Here is a 22,940-nt window from a genome sequence, read left to right on the forward strand (position 1 = left end):
CCACGTTTTTCATGGTTACTACCCTTTGACACAACTTTGAAAATAAAAACATTGTTGTCGTAATGAATTCACCTTTCCCCATTGTTTTGTTTTCACATCGGTATACCGGTACTGTATGTTGTTCAAAGGCAGCAACACTACTTTATTTTACAAAAAAAATTAACATGATTTTACTGTCTTCATATTTTATCATTTCTGCCAATCCTCATATGGATATTCCAATAATCAAATCATTCCTCAACAAAATAACAATGACATTTTACTGGTTTACTGGATGACATTATAGGAGTCTTCAAAACTAGAAAGTGACAAAATTCAGCAAATGTGATTAGGAAGTATGAATCAGCAGTTATTTCTGTTTTAACAGCATGTTAACCAACCATTTACAATGGATGGCAGTAACACTCTGTGAAATATTCTATAAGTAGTCACATAAGGTTGGGAGACTCCAATATGCAGAAACAAAATTCAGCAGGCAAGACAGTCCTGTTTTCACTTGGATGAAATCACATATAATTTTGCATCATGGCAGGTTCACCTGACTTTCAAGCATCTGTTTATTAACCTGTACTGTGGAGTCTATTAAGCGGCAGGGGGAGGCTCATACGGTGATGGTATGGCTTTTCAATTCAAGTGATTTGCCACAATCATTGGCGAGTTGTCCTGTGAATTTGTCTGCAGTCCAGCTGTTCAAATACACTGCTCCGCTAGATCTACGGTACAACATGTCATTCGATTATCAATAGCTTCATCATCACCATGGAAACAGTCATGGTCTACGGAAACAGCATTTCTGTATTGCTTATTTTAGTCTGATTTTTGATGCATTTTATGCAAAATACGAGAGGGTTAAGGACTTTCAGGAAATATAATGTTGCTAGTAAAAATGGCAGTTAACAATAGTAATTCAGACAAACTTGTTTGTCATTCATCTATGTCCATTGCAGCAAGTATGGCAAATGTTCTTGTAATGTGACACACATGCTTTCCATCATTACATTGATAGAAACAAAGTCCTGTGCTATGTCTGTCATCTTTGTATGTAAAAATTTCACAAAACTTTGACATCATTTAGAATCAGCCTTATCAGTCCCTTAATGGCTAAATTTTAGTACAACCTTGATGCTTTGACAGAAACAGTTGAACTTTCATAGATGGAATGGGGTGAAAAGTTCTGTATACATGTACTTTGAAGGTGAAGGAGAGATGTCATTTTCTCAGATGATACAGTCCATATTTATGTGCAGGTCATTGCCCTGCTGTGTGGGAACTCTACCAGACCTGAAACATAATGTGATCTTCTTTCGATACAGGATCCACACACTCAAAGTCACTTAAAATTCAAGGACTTTTTTCAACAATTTTCTAGAACATTTTTAGAGCCAAAAATACAGTCTTTCAGATATCAGTTTTACAATTTATCATTTTTATATATCACTTTACGTAGCATTTTTATGATATCACGACTGATCACCTCATGATTTTTGAAAATTGTGGGTAGATAATCAATTTTCAAGGATTTTTCAAGGACTTTTGGGGAGGATGTTGGGAGGGGAGGGTCAAAGCTGGCCTTAAAATTCAAAGACTTTCGAGGACTTTTCAGGAGCATACAGCCCCTGTCCATAAAAGTGAGCTGTTTTCAATTTCAAGAATTCTTGATGTATCAATTTTTACAAGAATCAAAAACAGATTTTAGCATTTAAGATTACAAGTGAGAATGCTTTTGCGAAAGAATAGTTCGTTCATATTCTTTTCGAAAGTGGGACACAGAATTTTATCCAAGAAATGAGCTGTTTTGTTCAAAACAGAACAACACTTTACGACAGACAAAAACTTGACAATTTACAAAAAATTTGTATTCTTTAATTTCCTCTTAAAGTTTGTGTTTTCAGTGCCAAAAATAACAAATGTATACAATATTTGCATAAAATATTTTTAAAGTGAGCTGATCCATTTGTTGATATTGTCTTGCTGGTTTCAACTTTTGTTGATAACTTAATTATTTTTGCATTTGTGTCAAAATTTCCTTGTCCGACTCTACTTGACAGTTGACGTAAAAATGTTTTGGTTGAAACGATAAAAAGAGTCAATTAGTGTAGAGATCAACTGAAAGTAGTAACACAATGTATAAACCTGTGAAATAAGTACTTTCAAAATGGTAATTACTTTCAAACTGTCTCAATGCACATGCAGTAGTCGAGGTGAAAGAAAACAAAAGTTATCTGACATGTTTCTACACCTATGGCAGCAATGGAAAACTCAAACCTTAGTTTGCTTGATGCTTTTAAACTCAGTACATTTTTGTGATAAGAGTTGTCCTTTGTAATTTGGTAAATTTGAAAGCTGTACATTGTCCTTGCTGCAAATGGACTAAGTTTCAGAGAAGGAAGCTGAAGTACTGCAATGTAGAGCTGATAACTATGATTTGTTCCTTTGCTTTCAGCGTTATCAGCAAAGCATACCATCTTGTCACAGATTTAAATTTAAATATGATCTATTAAAAAGTGAAAATCCAAACTTGTATGGAAATGATATCAACATCCAATAAAAATACTGAAAAGGATTTTGAACAAATCAAAAAATATATTCCAATATTTCACAAATTGACAATACACAAACATTCAAGTCAAAATGAGTTTGAACATTTCACAACAAGACATGAAAACTTTTAAAGTGACATGTATTCTTGTTTTTTACTTTACCAAAATCAAAATATTGATAAACTTTTGAATTTTACCATGTTTTCTGCAACATGTAACTAACAATTATTGAATAATCTTGAGCAGTAATAAATCTTCTATAGTTTCAATGCTGTATCTACTTTACAAGCAAAAAAAAGATACACACCAGTGTGTTGTCACAAGACTCGAAGGTTAAACTGAAGTTAATTTTGCCACATGTGTGTCACATAAATACATGAACAGGGAATTGTGTTGATATGCTGAATACAGAACTTTGAAACGGGAAAACTGCAAAAGACATCCTGAATATGTTGCTCTCTGTTCATATAAAAATCTTGATCAAATCCCTACCTCAGTTTTATTATCTGCCTTTGCACATGTCAAAGACTGTCATGAACAACTGTAAAATTGTCCATGGAGACTACACATCAGGAAGGACAGAAAACAAATTTTGCATAGAAGTTTCATTATCAGTACCTGACCTTTGTATAAGAGAAAAAAGTTTGCAATTTAACGTGATTTTCGGTCAAATCTTATTCTACAAAACTGAAATTTTGCTATGACATGCATGATTATTGTGACAACTGTCTGCAGGACAATGTACTTAACACATCTTGATGGAACAAACTTAACAACAAATAATTTATTGACAAAAACACTACTAGCCAGACCTACCTAAGCTGTTTGGAAATGTTTCCTTCATGGGTTCTGCCAAAGGACACACCAAAACATGAGCCAGTTTGGAAAATACAACAAGCTGGCGAGAGGAAATAGCCAGTTATTGTACACATAGCAGTCTACCACCGAATCAAACATGGCCGTTCTGCTTGAGGCCATCACTTCGACAAATAAATCCATACCAGTGGCACCGCTGGATGTCCAGATAGTGTGGATGATGCCAGACCATACTGCAAGCATAAGTGGACTGACACACAACAGCAGTATTGCTTGTACAAAACGACCAATTCTGTAAGGCAAGGTAAAAACAGCATTAGAAGTGACAAACATCACAGAAAGAATAAGACAAAACCTACTTCTATATTACATGTTTATCAATGCTGTGAATTAAAGTTTAATTTGCATATTCTATGTAATTTCAGTCATAATAGTCAGCCCACACTGTGAATTTGTCAAACAATCAGGTACTTGGTTGGGAGTGGACCCGGTAATAGTTGCTGGACAACTATTTTTCACTCTCATTTTCTCAGATATGTCTGAATACTTTCTTTATGTGACTGTATATGTAAGCGTTTTTTTCACACACTTTTGGAATGGGAATAAAGCATTATTATTATTATTACTATTATTATTATTATTTAAAAAAAAACAGAATTTCAGATTATTCAAATTGGTTGGAGTCTTTAAAAGCAAAAGATTGAAAACACCTGTAAACCTGTCGCTTATAAAGAACTAATTTATGTAATTCATGGGATTAAATGCTCTGAATCACTGAATTTCTCATCACAAGCTTTATAAATATAGATCAGATCTAATTAGAGTGATTCTACAGTGACAATTTGACTGTGACAAATGCCAGAGTGGATCAAACACAAGGACAATTGTTTGACACTTTAACTGCATATGTATGGTTCAACGGTTTAGTTTTCTGGGGCAACGTTTCTGGTTCACAGTTCACTGACACGATTAACTAACAAACTTGAGAAGATAAAAATGGCCACAATTCATGTACGTACTGAACCAATCAGAAAAACATCAACCACTGCATTGTAGTCAAGGCAAGACATGTGACGACAATGAGCATGAAGGAAGAGTACGAAGGGTCACAAAAAAGAGGTCACAAATTACTGATTGAAACGAAAGAACACATTGAAATCATCAATCAGTGTATGTAAAGAAAGAGCACAGAGACAGACTATAAAGAGGTCACAAATAGTAGGTCACAATTTTACTAATTAAACGAATCACTGACAGCAGAGCTTCTACTGCCCTGTACAAACCAGGAAATTAAGCAGTGTACTCCAATCAAACAGGACATAGGAAAACAAAAGAGCATCAATGCAGAATGCAAACGCACAGATTTAACCCTTTCACCACCATGGTTTGTCCCAAATCCATTGTTTTCTATGGTAAAGTTGGACCTGTATACAGGGAACTGGGGGTGAAAGGGTTAAAAGAAAAGAAATGCACACAATGTGTTCTTCCATCTACATATTTGACAAAAATTTATGGTGTTATAACTTTAAATTCAGTTTTTGCACTGATTTTCAAACATTGATATTAAAACATTGCAGAGTTTCTTTCAAAACTTTGGGCTTCAAAGGACGTCTAAAGGAAGAGTGGTTGGTCCTGTATTTTTATGGAAGTAATCAGGACATGAGAGCTAATCAGCCACCTGGAGAAAACCTGTTCGTTAGCGAAATACTTGAAGTCCAGAACCATCAATCAAGGATGCAATTCACCTTACGTTTCTCATTGGGATAGTTGCCATCTTATAATGATTGACGCTTCAAGGTCAATGACACTGACAAGCTTTTGCAAATTGCTTTCACCTTTTATCAAATTTCAATCAGGGAAAACACACACAGGTGTGTGCTCTCTCACAACGTTGACACACACTCATGATGAATGAAAATGAAACAGGCACAGAGGTGACCAAAAATTTATATCTATCAACACCCTATGAAAAAACTTCACTCAAACTGTTTGTAGTTTTAAGTGTTGATTTTCACAAGGAATTAATTTGCTATGACATTTGTAAAGATTTACTCTTTAGCTTTAAAAACAAACAACAAACACTCTCTGCACTAACTATTGCCCCTTTCATGGAACATTTCACATTTAAGACTATCATTCCATTGTAAGTGATACCTATTCTCAATTGCAGGCCCACAAGATAAAATAACTTAAGAACACTAACATAATGTATTTGTAAAAATGACAATTAATGGCATCTATTCGTTAGCTAGTTTATATGCATAATAAAACAAACAAACAAATATATTTCAGTTTTCATAATCAATCATTAAAAGATGCAAAATGTTAGATAAATTTGGAAGGAGAAAAATATCATGAATATTCATTCTCTCAGTGATTTCAGAATGTAAACCTATTGTTTTCTGCTTACTCAACAAAAATATTCTTAACTTTAAGGGAGAACACATTCCACAGGGTTAACATTTCATAATGATTCAAATGCTCTGAGCAGTGTAAAAAAGCTCTACTGCCCTCAACTTTGTAATTTTGTCTGAATAGCATCAGCACCAGTGGCTTGATGATCAGCGCCATCATGAGGTGTGATATGCATAACGAGTAATGGAAGCAAGGATTATTAGAGCTCCCTTGGTGACATGAAACAACTTTATCAAAAGAACTGAAGTCTTATAAGAATGATGCTTTGCTACGATCACTGCTTGACCGATGTGTTTGTGATATTTTTCATACCATGATAACTCAAGAACATTGCCTCTGCTTGTACATCTCCCCTACTATACAGCATGATTTGTAAAATTTACCAATTTCACATGGACAAACATTGATAAATCAATATAACAATCATAATTTGGCCTTAAAAATCTGACCATGAAATTACCTGTGCATATTACTGTTTCTCAATACTATTTCCATGACTTTAACATCAAACTATGGGATGTCACATTCCTATAGCCAAGAAATGTCTCTATTTGTTATTTCACTTGATTAAAAAGTACATGTATGGATAAATAGTCAACAAAATATCCTTGAGAACAGTACAAATATGGCTGTTAAGTGAATTCTGCATGAAAAAAAGATAAAGGCAATATTGTAGAGCTGGCTCTTTCCTATTAAGGTAGTATCATGCTCCTCGAAAGTGAAAGACTTAAACTACTGCTCAACTTTCTTTAAGGAATCTTTCAACAATTCTCTTTCAAAATCAAGAATAAAAATCGGGGTCACTGCGCAAATTTTGGTACTAGAGAAACAAATTACCCAAGATTTACCAATATTTGAAATTCAAAATGGCCGCCATCTGTGTGTTAATTCTATGGAGAAAAAATAACATTTTCGAATTTCCAAAAACTAAGCTGGTGAAAAGTTTTCTCACACCAAGAGCTTTAAAATGAACCCTCACAAGTGGTATGGTATAAGAAAAGAATTGTTAAAATTTGAGAATCTGAGTATCTGTCCCCGAGGCATGTTCTACCTGAACAATTTCACAACCACGGTTTTTTGCCAACACCTATCGCTATCAATGATGATTGTTGACCTGTTTACAGGCACTTGAGGTGAACGACAAACTCTACTTCAACCTTCTCATTGCAAGAAGCTGCAGAAGTCATGTAACAACCACACTGCAGCTGCTATACTGCTGTTTTGAAATCGGTATTCAAATTTGAAGTTGAGCCCTGTGTATCGGATTAATACCTTGCTGTGGAAAGATACACAGACAGCCCTTCAATGGGTTAATTTATTAATATATATAAAGCAAAGTGAGAGTAAAAGTGGACAATCTGCCGAGGTGAAAACAATTACAGCAGTATATAGAGAGATGCAGCTGATAAACTTGCATGATAGAAAGCTGTGTTGTATAAGAATTGACACCTCACATTGCTCAATGCTAGAAATTTTCATAATTTATCATTTTATTCCTCATGTTAATAAAGCACCGGACAAACAACAAAAACCTGGCAATATCCATCAGTCCTTGATGAACACAAATACTGTTGCCACAAATACCAATCTGTCAGACTTATTTCCTTGAAGACCTACTCACTTGCTAATGGTGGGCCTTGAGAGGCAGAAGATAGGAACGGTTACCATGGTGAGGAAATATCCTAATGAGAAGTTCATCATGGCAATGCCACCCATCAAGACACCGTGCCAAATCAAAGCCAAACACTTCAGCAGCGGCCAACTGCATAAAAATTCTTCTTTAGTTCTCTCATCTGCTTTTGTAATAGACCTACATCAGACAGGAAGGAAGAAAGTGGGTTATTCAAAAGTGGTAATCATGACCTACGCAGTCAAATGGTGTCAGATGATGATGAAGACCTTTCTGAGAATTGATCATTAGTGGTTGACAAGAAACTAGTGCACATATACCGGTACATGAACAGCATGTAAGCACACTTAAGAATTCAACAATGCAACAGGCCCTTTTTGTGATGTTGCCTTCTGTACCAAAACCATTGTGAGAAGCACATGACATGAACATTACAAATCTATGGTTGTATAGCTGCCACATTGAACCACAAGATTAATTTAAGTCTTGCTGGTGTGTTCATGTAAAACTGCAACAGTTGATATAGTTAAAACCACTTGCTGCTTAAAAAACAGAACTGAAGTAACAATCTGGCATGTCTATTATTATTATTAATTATTATTATGAAAAAAATTCTTGAAAAAACGCACTACACATACGTCACAGTGCGCTGTACAGAACACACAAAAGAATAAGCGATTTCACAAAATACAAGTGTCAGGGATAAAACGCACCACACGAGCAGTACTGCGGTGAAGAAAATGTACCGCAAAGCATGAACAAATCACTGATAATACAGATTAAAAAGATAGGTTTTCAAACGCATGTAAAAGACTCAACATTTCTTGCAGTACGAATCTCTACAGGCAACATATTCCACAATGATGGCGCACACACTGAAAAGGCTCTCTGGCCGTATGCTTTACTGAATTTACCGTGAGGTGGAATCAGACGTAACTTGTCTGCAGAACGGAGATCTCTGGTAGGAACATATTGCTCTATCAGCTCTGTCAAATACATAGGTGCAAAGCCTCTAATCAATTTAAAAGTAATTAACATAATCTTGAACTTAATACGTGCTTCAACAGGCAGCCAATGTAAATCAACTAGTACAGGTGTAATATGATCAAATTTGCGAGAACGGCTGACTAAACGTGCTGCGGCATTTTGAAGAGATTGCAAACGGTGAAGCTGATCTTTGTTAATTCCATACAAGAGACTATTACAATAATCTAACTGAGATGTTACAAATGCGTGTATCAATGTCTCGGTAGTGTCCTGATCGAGAAGGTTACGGATCTTGCCAATTCTATATAATGAGTAGTGGCCATTTCTACAAACGTGATTTATATGATCAGACATAGCACCATTCCTGTTTAGAATCGTGCCAAGATTACGTACAGAGTTTGAAGGGATGACATCAGTGTCGCCGATCCTTAGGCTAGATAGTACCGTTGCATCAGATTTCAAGAGTGACGAGAATGGACAACTATTTGACTTTCAATATTGCAAAACTCATTGATAATTATATATACCGGGTATATATGTACATCATAGGATGCAAAGCATTTAGAGCTTGTTCAATGCATGTATTAGAAATGGCCTTGGACATATGTACTGGTCAGCATCTGTATAGCTAATGGCCTTGGACACATGCACTGGTCAATGCATCTATGGTATGGATAATGGCCATGGACACATGCACACACAAATGAGGGGAATGATGGATGGATGAACAGATAGACAGCAAGCCATATCTGCCTACTCTACATCAAATGGAGCTATCATTAGAGCTATGAATTAGTATTGTGGGTAAGCATTCAAAACTGTACAGTTGTATTTCATAAATAAAAAATAACGCAATTATACGGTGTCGCTCAAATTTGATCAGAATTGGTATATACCAGTATGGGTTACCAATGATCAACAATAAATGTTGTTTCTATCTGTTCAGTGGAGGAAAATTCTACATTGATATTATGACGATGATTTCTGCAGAGTACAACCAGAAAAACAACAAGAAATACTTAAACCAGAAAAACAAGAATGACAAAAGTAATTAAGGTCTGAAACTTTAGGTACTGGAGGTCAACTTTAACAACATGCATAGCAGAAACAAGCCCCTCTTAGTTTGAGTACAGACGGTCTTCCCCCCTCTACTGTCTATGGTTTCAGCAGGTCTGTTAATATGTAACAGTTCATAAACAATGACAGGAAATGACTCAAGATCAGTGGAGTTGGCCTGTTTCTTACTGGCATGCCATCACCCCTGCACATTTGCAGGACTTCACTTTTTCTTACCTCATTTGCACATTTTTGACACTGATGTGTTCATTTGAACAAATTCACATCTCAACCCCAGCATCTACCTGTACACCAAATACTGAGATGGTAGCTCTGGCAGTATGGGAGCCTTTGTGTGTGACGGACATACATCTGCACATACATACCCACAAATATACAGACATACAGACGCCACCGACTCATCATATAAGGCCAAAAAAAAAAATATGTGCTGTTCCGATTACCCGACCTACCCCAATTTTAACCCCCCGACCCTAGACTTTTTAGAGCCTAGTAAACCCGGAAGTAAAAATAACAATATGAAAAAACGTGAAACGCATGAAAATCACGCGAGAACTGTGACAAATCGCGCGAATCACGCGAGAACTAATAGGTCATTCTTATAGAAGTGTAGTCTCGGTTTACCCAGACTGCAGTGGGGCTCTACTTCCGCCCGCCCACACAGTGTGGGCGGGCGGAAGTAGAGCCCCACTGCAGTCTGGGTAAACCGAGACTAATAGAAGTGATGCCAGACGCTCATGAAAACTTGCGACATGACACTGACAGTTGTTGCACACTGAACGGTTTCCGGTTTTCAAACTGCTGTATCTCAAAAAGTATTGTCTAATTCAATAAAATTTTCGATAAAAAAAATTCCAATTCAACTGCTCGTTCTACCATGGGATTTTTTTTGAAAATAAAGAAAAAAATATCGTGTCATTTTAGCGCTCAAAATCAAGCATTATTTTTCACCATACAGCGTGCCGTACTGCGGCACGCACATTTCTCAGGCCACTACTTCCTATGTTAGAATGGAATGGCTCGTTACAGTATGTTGTTCAGTGCCTAAACGGCGTTTTGTAGGTAGGTTTTCGCTAAAATGCAGGGACAATTTTCAGTGATCGGAGTTAGTATACCAAACAGTAACTGTTGTATTAAATTTGTGGAAAGTTTGAAGCATTTTCATGGCCGTTTTTTGATGTAATCTTTCATTTACATTCTTGTTGTCATTTCCAAACCGCGCCATGCACAGCGCGGCCATATTATGCAGGCCAAGTGAAAACCCGGAAGTGTTTTGTGATAGTGAATCGAGCAAAATTTTGGTCAATTTTACTTTTTATAGTCATTCTATCATTAAAATATAAACCCGTACACCAAAAACTGTGTGTTAAGGTCAGTTCTGAGTAGTTTCAAAATCTGTGCGTTCGGAATTTACCGTGAATTTTGCCGTACGTACGTACTTCGTTGAACAGCCCCTAACTGCCAACGCTACAATCAACTGTTTTCAAACGTTAACCCTGGTAGTTTTGCGAACATTAAACTGTGTTCATTTTTCATTTGTTGATATTACACAAAATTTACAAAATGATATTTGACAACAGAAATGAATACTCTTTCAATGATGTATGGGAATAAAGTCAGCATGCCATGGTTATTATTATAATAAATGTATGTAAACAACCTTTATTTTTAAACAGCATTAACGTAAACTGGGGAAAATGACAGACAGGGGTAGTGCAGGAATCGGGAATTGATAAACAAGACAAGTTGAAAGACGGGCAAATGAAGAGAGAATGAAAAATCTAAGGAAAGGAAAGGAAAAAAATCATAACCCTGACTCTAGATTTCAATGCTAAAGGAAAATTGAGTACAACAAGATGACAGCTTTTTGGGGGGGGGGGGGGGGGGGGGGGGGGGGAGTAATATTCTTGTGTAAAAAAGGACAGCTCCAGGGGGATTATTCTGTACTGTGAGTTGATCAGTTGAACAATGACTTATTTTATTCATATTCCTATGATTTTTGGTTTTTTGAATATCAGAAGTTCTCAAATGTAACATTTAAGAAATTTTACAGATCTAAAATATATCTATTCTTTTTTGTTATTACTCAAGTTTAACTGTCCAAAATTTGACAGATTTGACTTAAAAACTCTGAAAGTTACAGTAGTTTGAAAATGGCGAAAAATAGCTTTTTGACTGGTAGTATACACGGAGCCGTCCAATTTTCAACTCTGTCTCACAAAATTTTTGGCATTTTCAAGTCTCTGTGTAAAGAAAACAAAAGCTCCTTATACCGTACTCTTACAATATATTGCACAAAGTATTTTAAAGCAGATTAGTTAGAGAATTAATGTTATTATACAACTATATTTTTTCATAGGGATATACCCACAAAATGACTCTTTTAGCCATATGTTGAAATTTATTGACCATTTGTCAAAAAAATCGAGCATATTCTAATTCTAAAAAAATCATAACCCTGGAAGTAGACAAGATAGAACCATCATTCAAACAGTTTTTTGAATCCTGAGACAAGATCTTCAAGAAAACATACAATTCAAGTAAGTTTAACCAAGAACAAAAAGGGCCTGGTATCCCTACTTATAGCAGGCCTCGTCTCAAACAAAATGGTGACTCGGATGGAACATAACGTGTACTCAATTTTGTTTCGCAAATGCGATCATGGCGAAGAAAGGTCGATTTTGTCTTCTGTTAAACAGAACGAACATCGAAGAAATTTTGGAAGAACACCGTCCAGGTTTTTCTGAATGTAAAATGTACTCTATTCGAGTTGAATGTGCCAGTGATGCTGCTGGGCCGTGGTTGGAAGTACAGCAGACAAATATACAGGTTGGCGAGGCTACAAACAACTTCAACGTAAAGTATGTGCGTTTTTCTTGCGAGTGACTGCAAAAAGCTGAGGATTTACCTTTGGATAAACAGTTAACGTTCCTGTCAAAGAATTGTTATTCAGCCATATCAATTTCCGTGGCAGTCTAATAAACCACACACTTCAATTCTACTGATGAATATTTTATTTTAATATATTGGTATTCAATTTGAGTGCGTTTCATGAGGAAATTATTCACTGGTAGTTTGTTTGAACGCGTACAAAATGCACATTGAGAAATAAAAAAAAATGAAAAAAAAAAAAATTTCCCTACCTACACTACCCTATTTTTGAAAACCATGTAATCGGAACAGCACATATTTTTTTTTTTGGCCTAAGCTCTTTTTGGTATTTATATACAAAACCAAATATGAGCTAAAAACCACCAGATTAAAAAAATGCAGTGGAGTGCAAGCAGTATCATTTAATGTTGCATTCAAATGGTAAATGAAATTGTACAGTGATTTATCCAAAATGTTATTTCAATCATACTGCAATGGCTGATTATATATATGAAAGTACACCTACAATCCTTTATTATGCATACTTGTCACAGTTATGAATAATGTCTGTGGTAAGGCAACCCACCTTCTGGTAAAATATGGCAGACATGATGCTCCGAGTAGATAGGCAGTGATGCCGATAGTGACGGCTTCCTTCGGAGCAATGGAAAATATCTGGGCCCATTTTCCACAAGTCTCAGGACTCCAATACAACAAAAGACCTGTAAACTGTGCCACTAGTGCTGTCGGGATAACAGAGCTGAATGTGTAGGGTATAGCCTTGATGTTTGTAGCCAGCTGCAAAAATGTGAAAGATTGTGATACGATATTGTTATGGTGCATCCTCTAACTCAGATAATATGACATACAATTTTCATCAAAATAATCAATGATGTGAGAACATTTTTCATATTACATGGTAAAGATCAGCACACCTAACTAATGACATTTCTCAGCTATGAGGCTAACACAAAGAAAATCTCTGTAAGTCTGCAAATAATCATTCAAATACATGGTATAACACAAAAATCTAACAGACTATTGATCGGTTGGTATTTGAATGTTTACCATATTTTTTTAATAAAGTATCAATAATTTTTTATTCGATACGTTTTTTAACAGACACATACCTTCAAATTCTCATCTGTTTTTTTCTCTCCTTCCATTTCTTTTTTCTCTTCTTTTTCTTCTTTTTCCTTTGATTTGTCATTGTCCCGCATCACACTAACACTTGACATGTCTATCCACAGTACAATGGCTTATGAACAGTCAAGGTCAAATCTAATCTCCATTACCAGGAGTTGAAAACTTACAAAAAATAAACAGTTGCATCTTATGTGTCAGCATTTTACCATGCATTTTGCTCTCAATTAATCATTTACCTCAATTTCCCTGTCGACATGTCCAACCAACGTTGTCATGAAAAAAATTTGATTCTTCCAAAATTCGGTAGGAAAAATGTTACATGTCTTGAAGAGATTTCAAAATGAACAGGTATCGTTTTACAAAAGGTTCATTACACAACATAATTATTTTCATCTCCACTGTTATATATACAGAAACGATCAATCCATTGGAAGTACTGTCATGCGACTGAATCAACACAGGTTGGGTGTACATGTAAAGGGATAGAAAGAACCCTCCAAATTCAGTAGCTTATGCTGATTTTAGGTCCTAAATGTGGCATTGTTACGATTTTGGTCACTAGCAACAGATATTTGATTTGTTTATTCTGTGCTTGAGCTACAGATTCTTTGCTGTGCCAGGTTAAGTATTGTCATGGTAACATTATTGATAGTACCACTTTGCCTACTTTACCTGATATGTGTAATTTTGACAAGTCTTATAAGGAAATTTGGGACAAGTGATTTAATTTGCGAATTAATTCTTAACAATGGAACTGCGACACCATTAGAAATAAACCTATTTTGTCACTGATCTACATTTCCATTCCACCAAAGATTATTAATATTGTGTGGGGATTGTGAAAATAAAACATTCGCATACTTGTGGAAAGATAGTAAGTTCTAGGAATGGGTAATGCAATTGTAGTCTATGGTCTGTAAAGGATATATAGATGGCAGGAACTGCGACCAGCAGTCCAAACGGAGGCATGTACAGACCAATAGAGACGTAACGATCAATGGATGGCAAAAGGTAGAAGAAAAATGACTGATGAAAACGCTCCAGGATGTTGTTCAAACTCCTGAAGATTCCTTCCAAAACCCTGTCAGAAATATACATACATATGCAAAGTAATCATTTTCACTGAAATTCAGTCTATGCACACAAATATGTACATAGATTGCATTGAAAAGTGAACGCAGTTCAAAATGTGAGTTATTTCCATTGCTTTCACAAGCCCTTAGATTCTTTTTGCCTTGCCTTTTTTGTGCTCATGTACATATTATGTTTACAATCTTTCTGGTGAAATAAATTCACTTCAAAAGATTTGTCACCAGTGACACACGTCAAATTTGAAGAATATTAAGTCAGTTTGTACCTATGCATTGAATAACCATAAATTGATAGATTACATGTACATGATTCTAAGTGTACAGTTGGGCTGAGTACGTTAACAACATCTAGTGATCAGCACGTTGACTACCATTTCCCACCGTAGTGATCAAACTTTGCAAAAAGATGAAAGAGATCATGTCATTCCGATGTTTGGTGATTAATGGGTGTTCGTCTTATCAGTTTTGATTTTGAAAGTTTTGTAAGCCTAGACATACCACTTTAACAAACTTGGTTTGGAAGTCCCTTATTACCTATTTGTGAACTCAGAAGGAATACCGTGGTCTTCATCAATGTTTTCAAACTTGATGCTTTACATCATTGTTCCACTAACAATCTACATTTAGTGAGAAATGAGACTTTTCCTTACCTTCCAAAGACTCTGAAGCCCTGAGCTTTGTTCTTTGCATCAATGCCCTTCAGTGTTATGGCTTCGATATGGTACTTGTGGAATAATCCATGATTTCCAGAGGGTTTTCCAGATGCCTGATGTACCATATTTGAGAGCATTATTTTGGCATTTTGTTGGAATCCTATCAAGTTTTCTACATCTCTTGGCGCTGGGTCCGCCTGCAACAAATAAAACAGAAGACATCTTCTCAGTATGGTTGGCTTGTTACGGTGAGAATCACCAATACTGCACGTGGATATTCAGGAAAAAATGAGGACTTCTAGAGATTACATGTATGTCTGTACAATATCACTCTCCTACCAAAATGAGTAAATGCTAAAACCTCCCTTCTCATGGCCGTATTTGATACATGTTCAACTGTCAAAGAGCAGCTACAAAGCATCTACTCAGATTTCACAAATGAGGCGGATGAACTGCAAACCAGAAAGAGAATTTTCATCGTTTCCACAAACATGCTTATATTACACAGCAGTTCAATGATCTAACCCATGTTTAAGCTCCACTAGACGAAAATGTACTTGTTTTCTAGAACAAAAATAATGAAAACATTAAAATTTACAACTATTGTCCCTTTAACTGCCAAACAAAAATAGGTACATCAAAACAAGCCTTCTGGCCTCAAGAATTGTACATGTAAAAGTCAAGTAACCATTTTTCATTAACTGCATAAAAGACATTTATCAGCTTCCATGAATATCTTGGTAGGAGAAATTTTCAATGAAAATATATACGGCGATCAATTTGCTGCATTTTCATGTGACGGAGCAATTCAATCTATTCACCCCTATTTTGCAGTAGATAGGTCCACATACCATTGAAAATAATGGGTTTGGGCTAAACCATGACAATGAGAGGGTTAAATGCCAAGCTCTATCTACCCACCATGTTTTGAATGGTGACAGGCATCCTCTCTTTCTTGCAGAGACGGACTGCCAAATTGACAAGGTCCAAGTTTGGTAGCTGACCGTTCAACCCCTCTATCTTGATGTCCACATGACTGACAGAAGATGAGCCGAGCTCTAGGTTAATTGCCCCAAGGATGGCACCGCTGCGGCCATGCATGAGTGAAGATTTGATGTCTATCACAACAACAAAGCAAAAAATATACATGTTACATGTTGGTAGTAGATTTTGTACACACATGGTTGCCGGCTGTCAAAGACCTTTGCCAAAACAAAATAGGCACTCGTGGTGACAAATTTTACTTTTCCAATTACAAAAACAGTAAATACAAATGGACTAACTTAACTTGCACTTTCATGCAACCATCATTATTCATATACAGAGATCAAGACTTTACCTTAGAGATCAACTGACTACTGGAATGTATAATAACAGATTATGCCAGGTAGTTCTGGATGGGTTATGGGGTTTTCAAAAAGAAAAAGGTTGCAAAATAATTCCTTCTTAAGGTAAAGGGCGACGAATTCGGACGCGCACACGCTTTAGAACATTTCTGCGCAGATTAACTCCAGCCTGCCGCAAATGGGTTATTTTGTAGCGCATGTATTTGACATCACCTGTCATTGTTGAAAATGCGCTTTTACCTAATTTTTTGACCCAGTCTCTTAGAAATACATGTGACCTTTAACCTTATCATATTTTGACCCCCTAGGAAGCTGGTTTTTATTCAATATGGGCACAAAATTAACATTTCTCTCCCATTTACATGGCTCATATTACCCATTCAAATGGAGATACTGTAAAAAGTAGCGTGGTGACACCCTTTTATTAAAAGTGTAAACTAAATGGTATTATATCAAGATTTTATTCGCCAAGTTTGGTCAAAATGACACCATTCAAAGCAACAGGAAGAAAGTTTGAAAATTATGTAGTGATATAATTTCGATATCGTCATTTTGTAATCGATACTTATGTTAAAATTTCTTTACAAACATCATGAAAACTATATATTCGATAGATATGGATCTTAATTCTTGGTATTTATTAAAATTAACTCATTTGCTAAGCGTTTTATAATTGCTTTCTTTAGTTTAAGTGAATTATATCATTTTTATTTATTTCTAACGATACCATTTTAATGTCCGTTTCCATGGAAACGAGCATGGTGACCCCCATTTTTTATTTCAATTTTGCACTTGCACAACTTCCAAGAATATTTGTGCAAAGTTTCACGAAAATGACACCACAACCTAATTTTGACGTAATTCGTAGTACTTCACCTTAAGCAGTTTTTATGATGACTTTGAGCAAACACTAATATATGTGTATGTTGTATTTCATGAATTCTAGGTTTCTTATGTGATGGAAGACAAAAACCAACAATTATATGATCCTTACATTCAGATTCAACATGGTGATAGGATTCTAACCATGCCTGAATGCCAAGACTCTCATGTTCGGTTATGAGGAATATCACATCTTTGGACCAGTATGTTTGCTCTGAAGAGGGAAAATGTACAAAAGTTGAAGAAAAGTTAATTGAAGCAAATCCAAACATCATGGTTATTCTGTAATTACACTTGCGTACAGCTCTTTCCAAGCCTTTGTTTTCATTCACATTCAAGCAATATCCCCAGCTAGACCTGAACTAGTAAATGCAGGCCATAATAGTGATAAGACTTGGACACATCTGCTGAAGAAGAAGAGTACAGTAAATAGTTATACAGAGCATGACATCTATCTGTCACTCTCTTAAGGTAGTATGCGCCTCGAAAGTGAAAGACTTAAACTTTTGCTCTAACTTTCCTCAAGGAATCTTTCAACCACTCTCTTTCAAAATCAAAAATAAAAATAGGGGGTCACCATGCAAATTTTGGTGCTAGAGAAACAAATTACCCAAGATTTACCGATATTAGAAATTCAAAATGGCCGCCATCCCTGTGTTAACTTTACGGAGAGAAGTAAAAATTTTCGAATTTCAAAAAACTAGGCCGGTGAAAAGTTTTCTTTCAGGGAGAGCTTTAAAATGAATCCCCAAATGTGGTATATCAGAAGAGAATTGTAAAGGTTTGAGAGTCCGAATGTCTGTCCCCGAGGTGCGTTCTACCTTAATCCAAACTTTGGCATATCCTCATTCTTTTTCAATAGCAGCTTGGACTCATGTACCGGAAAATGCAGGTCACAGGTTTGATGATGCCCAACCAATACAATTGTTGTCTTCACAAAACAATCTCCATAACATGGATATTAGACACTTTACGCTATATTTATTTTCAAAAAATAAAACTTACGTGCATGATTCCTTTTCTAAGAATAGCATCTGGTACATCAAAGGGCATTTCCAAGCAATAATGTTTAAAACTTTCATTGGTAAAACTACCCAGCTTGAAGAAAAATGTTTGATTGAAGTGAAGTCTGTAGTGTTTCACTGGAAGTGGTGATAATACTTTTGAAGTGACGGTTAATTTCCCATAATACAAATGCTGATATTTTAACCACTTTTCACAACTACCTTCAATTCAGGATATATAAACTCGCAACAGGTACTTACTTCTGAAGAACTTCGCCAATGCCAGCATGAGGCCAATTCCATGCTGTGTCCCGCCATACTTCTTACTATCCCTGGTCCGTCTGAAGGGAATGGAAAATACTACAGCCTCTGTTCCAGCAATCCTTGGAGCTCGAAGAATACCGTACACATTTTGGCCAGAGAGACTCTGTAAGTGGATGGTGAGTGTTTTGCGAGGTCAACTTATCAGAATTATAAGTTTATCCACTACATTTTGGAAATACCGCTTGTCATCATAAAATTCAATTCCACAGTCCATAGATTCCAAGAGTTACGGAAGTCAACACAAGAAGAGAGAAACTTGAAAGATTCTTATTCTTTTGACTGTTGGACTTTAGAATGCCCCAACTACATGTATTTGCACAGATGCAATTAGAGCTACACACTGGGATATGGAATGGCTGAGCTGCCCTTCATGTACATGTACAGCACGGCTCCCTCTACTTCTATACTGCATGACTAAGACAAGACAGCAGATCAAAGCTTGTAGCACAATTTCCATAATTACCTGATAGTAACTGTACATCCAGCTTACAGGGGGCAGTTCTTAATCCCTGTTTTCACATTAGTCCTTGTTGACGTTGAGAACTTATATGGTATTAGCCCTTTGTTTTCCATTGAAATTTTTTATCAAGTTAGTCAAGTTGCGTTTAGATAGAGCTGAGAAATGACCTGCCCTTCTTAATTTTAGCAGCCTACTTTGGTACTAATGTTAGCAAAATATGAAATTGTACTTGCTTGTGTGCAAGAAGAGGTAAAACGTGTTGCTGTCATCAGAAGGTGAGATGAAGATGATTACAATTAATATAAGATGAATAGAAGTGCAATGTCAGTGATAATGTCAACGTAAATACAGTATCCATTGTAGAGACAAAAACAGCTACTCAGGGGTCACCATTTTCAATCAGCACTATCAACAATAATAGTATGTTCCGTATACCCTTACAAATAAGATGTATCTTTTGTATACCTTTAAAAAATTTTACGTGATAAGCTGAACTTACTTTAGGTTTGGCATCCTTCCCTTTCCCAGTTCTGCCCATGAACGGATGTTGTGCTGTAAAATTCTGAACATAAGTCTCCAGTCCAAGCTGTTGCATGTTTTCTTTGAGCCAGTCAACTGGCATTGCCCTGATTAAAAGATATAGCATACAAATGTATGTAGTGCCTTTAGCTAAAGATGGGAAAATACAGGTACTCTGAAGCATAGCATGGGAACAACGATAACACCTCATCTCTTGATCCATATACACTGCAATGTTATACTTAGCAGAACTTTTATAAAATGACATACGAACTCTGATCACCTTACTATACCTGTATCTACTTACTATACTGACAAAACAGGCTGGGCATAAAGGCAAATGAACAACACTGTACTGGTATAACTTTATTCATTGAGTTCAATATTAAACAACTTCATCAGGACTGAATGAGATACAATACGAAAATCAGAATGAGTAGCTTACTTTTCCTTCTTGACAGCATCCAGGACCTGTCTCACATATTCAGAGGCATCTTGGTCACTGTAAAACTGCCGTTCTACAAGACCAGGTAGCAAGGCATTCTCAGAGAAGTAGGTTCCAGCATTGAGAGGTTTGTATGCCAGTGCAAGCATCCACACTATGCCAGCAAGGTAACACAACACACTGAAATTCAAATACAAAAACATTTCGCAAGATGACTAAATATCTTGTTTATCCACTCAAAAGATCTACAAACAAAGGTTGGAACACATGCATGTGACAGGATAAGGCTTTCAATACTTTCAGAGAGTTAACCCACTTTCCACTGAGGGAGTTGCTTTTAAACATGCAGACTGTGATCCCATCTATACTTGTGAGTAAAATAATACACTGCTCCATTACACAATGGACAGCTGAGATGGGTACATGTACATGTGTTTTTCCTCTTTGTGGTCCAGAATGTAGCTTACTTGGGTAGTTTCCAAAGGTTTTCAAACTGAATACACATGTATAATAAAGGAAATTCATGCAACTGTTATCTATCTTCTAATCTGCTACCCTCCATGGTGCCACCATGCCTCAATATGCACTGTGGATCAGCACCATCTCAAATCTTATGGCCTCAATGAAACCATCGTAATTGTAATTCTATGATTACTGGTCACTGCATTTTCAGACTACTCTGAAAAAATATATTTACTGAGAAAAAAGAATTGTGCCAGTTGTAAGCAAGAACCTATAGTGATGTTTTCAAGTAAATGGTGTAAGATTAAGCAGTATTGCTTTTGGTCACATAGCTAACATTCCTGCAAAGTACTGCCACAGGAGGGCACACTGTTGTTTTACAAACTCTTACATGCAAACACATGACAAGACAGACATTTTGTTAATTACACACCTGACAAAACAGTCATTTAGTTAAGTAACAGACAGGCACATCTCTCAACTGTTGCATACAAAGGGCCAAATGCTCTCATTGCATTTGACTGATTTTATGAGTAAATAATCCTGTAAAATGAGTATCAATACTTTTAAGGTGGAGCTGCATTGTTGCCAACACAGTTTTTTCAAAGCAATATTGTCATCAAAGATGACAAGTAAAGCCCCTCATACATGTATATACATGTATATTTTTAAAAAGCTGAGACTCTAAAGTTTACTATGGTAGCAAGAGTTCACTCAAAGGATGAAGTGGGTGTATATTAGGGGCAAAAGCCCTACATTTTCATATTAATGACAAAAAATAATTTAAGTCAAAAACTTGACGCTATTTTCTGAAATGTAATATTTCACTTGAAAGAAGAGTATATGCAGAAAAAAACAATTATTTTATTTTGCATAATCTATCCTCACTCTAAAATGGCAAGGGTTGAAAGACTGACACTCCAAAAAAGTGATTAAAATCATGATTAGCAACACTAAAGTGCCTCTTATTCAGAATGTAAAAATTTCATTGCAAAACAAAATAGTCGTTTTGTTATATAGCATTCAAAGAACACAATGTGAACATTTCAGAAAATCTGTGCCAGAGTAGAATTAAATTCTTTGGAAATTTTGAAATTGGGAGGAAAAAGAAGCCAGGAAATAGGGTGATTTGCATATATTTGCATAAATTAACATTTCTGTATCACGCAACTTACGACTGCTTGGCAAGCTGAAAGGTGAATCCAACCAATATTTTAATCTCGGTTTAGAAATTAATTAAATTTGATTGAATATTTGCAAAAAAGTGATTTTTGAGCAAAATACGCGGTGTTGGGTGCAGCGCCCCCTTAAGTCATGCTAAAAAGACTATTTACTCAATCGGAGCAATTCAATTATTCATACTGTAAGTGACTCATACACAGTGACCACCATGTTACAACAAAGACTGCTTTTTCTTTGGATTAGATACCACTTAATGATTACAAAGGATGAAAGAATTAGATGATATGCATGTTCATTACCTGAATTTGAAGTAGTACTTTTTAATAAGCCTGGTAAGCTTCTCTCGCTGTTTAGGATCTGATAATAAAGCCATCCTCGCTTACTTTCTCCTGGGACAGGTATGTGGTCCTACGCCCTATATTCAAATTCAAAATATTGAGTATGATTGTTGGCTTGTTAAAGTCACTGATATCTTGCAGACTTTAGCATTTAATTCAGAAGGCAACAATGAATTTGGCATTCTGTCTTTTACTTGTCTGGTATGTACAACAAACAGATGTATGGTAGACAGCAACTAAAGTAAAACATGTAAATTGTGATGAAATATAAATTGTTTGAGAGAGGTCATTATACATTCTTTAAGCATTGAGGAACGAAATGTCGAACCATAATATGGGGTTAGCTTATGTACTTCATTATATGTCATTAAGGGTCCTTGAAGATACAAAACCATTACATTCGTATAGATTACAAAACTAAAATTAGTGTTTGGTATCACAAGTTTTATACTTAGGGTCAGGAGATACAAACATAAGTTCTGTGCATAATTAAAACAAAGTCAGTTGTTCATTTTATAATGTGGGCGATGATCAGCAATGACATATTGACAAAAATGTCTTCTACCTCCAATGATTCGCTGGTTCAAACCAAACCCCCGTGCACAGCGCTTGCAGTTACTTATAGTTAACAAGTTCAAGTTTCACATGCGGTGCAGGGTTCCTCCAGAGAGTAGCCGGTCACTGTGACACCTATGGCAAAATCACAATATACTGGCACAGCTGACTGATGTTAAAATATTTTCTTAATTTGC

The 22,940-nt window shown here is 36.0% G+C and overlaps 1 protein-coding gene across 1 annotated transcript; it reads right to left on the reverse strand.

Annotated features, from left to right (window-relative positions):
* Positions 1 to 1,834: 1,834 nt before the first annotated feature.
* LOC139147298 (glycosylphosphatidylinositol anchor attachment 1 protein-like) lies at positions 1,835 to 22,268 on the reverse strand. The gene is made up of 12 exons (XM_070718346.1): positions 22,150 to 22,268; positions 20,207 to 20,386; positions 19,742 to 19,868; positions 18,720 to 18,885; positions 17,567 to 17,668; positions 16,148 to 16,344; positions 15,224 to 15,423; positions 14,410 to 14,563; positions 13,467 to 13,595; positions 12,923 to 13,134; positions 7,393 to 7,581; positions 1,835 to 3,648 (listed from the first exon to the last, which is right to left on the reverse strand). Exons 1-12 carry the CDS (start codon positions 22,221 to 22,223, stop codon positions 3,381 to 3,383), a joined length of 1,998 nt encoding a protein of 665 aa, XP_070574447.1. The 5' UTR covers positions 22,224 to 22,268; the 3' UTR covers positions 1,835 to 3,380.
* Between the last annotated feature and the right edge of the window lie 672 nt (positions 22,269 to 22,940).

Source organism: Ptychodera flava, chromosome 13, assembly GCF_041260155.1.
Source record: "Ptychodera flava strain L36383 chromosome 13, AS_Pfla_20210202, whole genome shotgun sequence".
In the NCBI taxonomy this organism is placed as follows: Eukaryota; Metazoa; Hemichordata; class Enteropneusta; family Ptychoderidae; genus Ptychodera; species Ptychodera flava.

Excerpts from the sequence above, each read along its gene's own strand:
- LOC139147298 (XM_070718346.1), bottom strand. The coding sequence starts at position 22,223 with ATGGCTTTATTATCAGATCCTAAACAGCGAGAGAAGCTTACCAGGCTT. Across the intron at positions 20,387-22,149 it reads AAGTACTACTTCAAATTCAG|TGTGTTGTGTTACCTTGCTG; the intron begins GTAATGAACATG and ends TTTGAATTTCAG. Across the intron at positions 3,649-7,392 it reads TCAAGGCCCACCATTAGCAA|AATTGGTCGTTTTGTACAAG; the intron begins GTGAGTAGGTCT and ends CTTGCCTTACAG.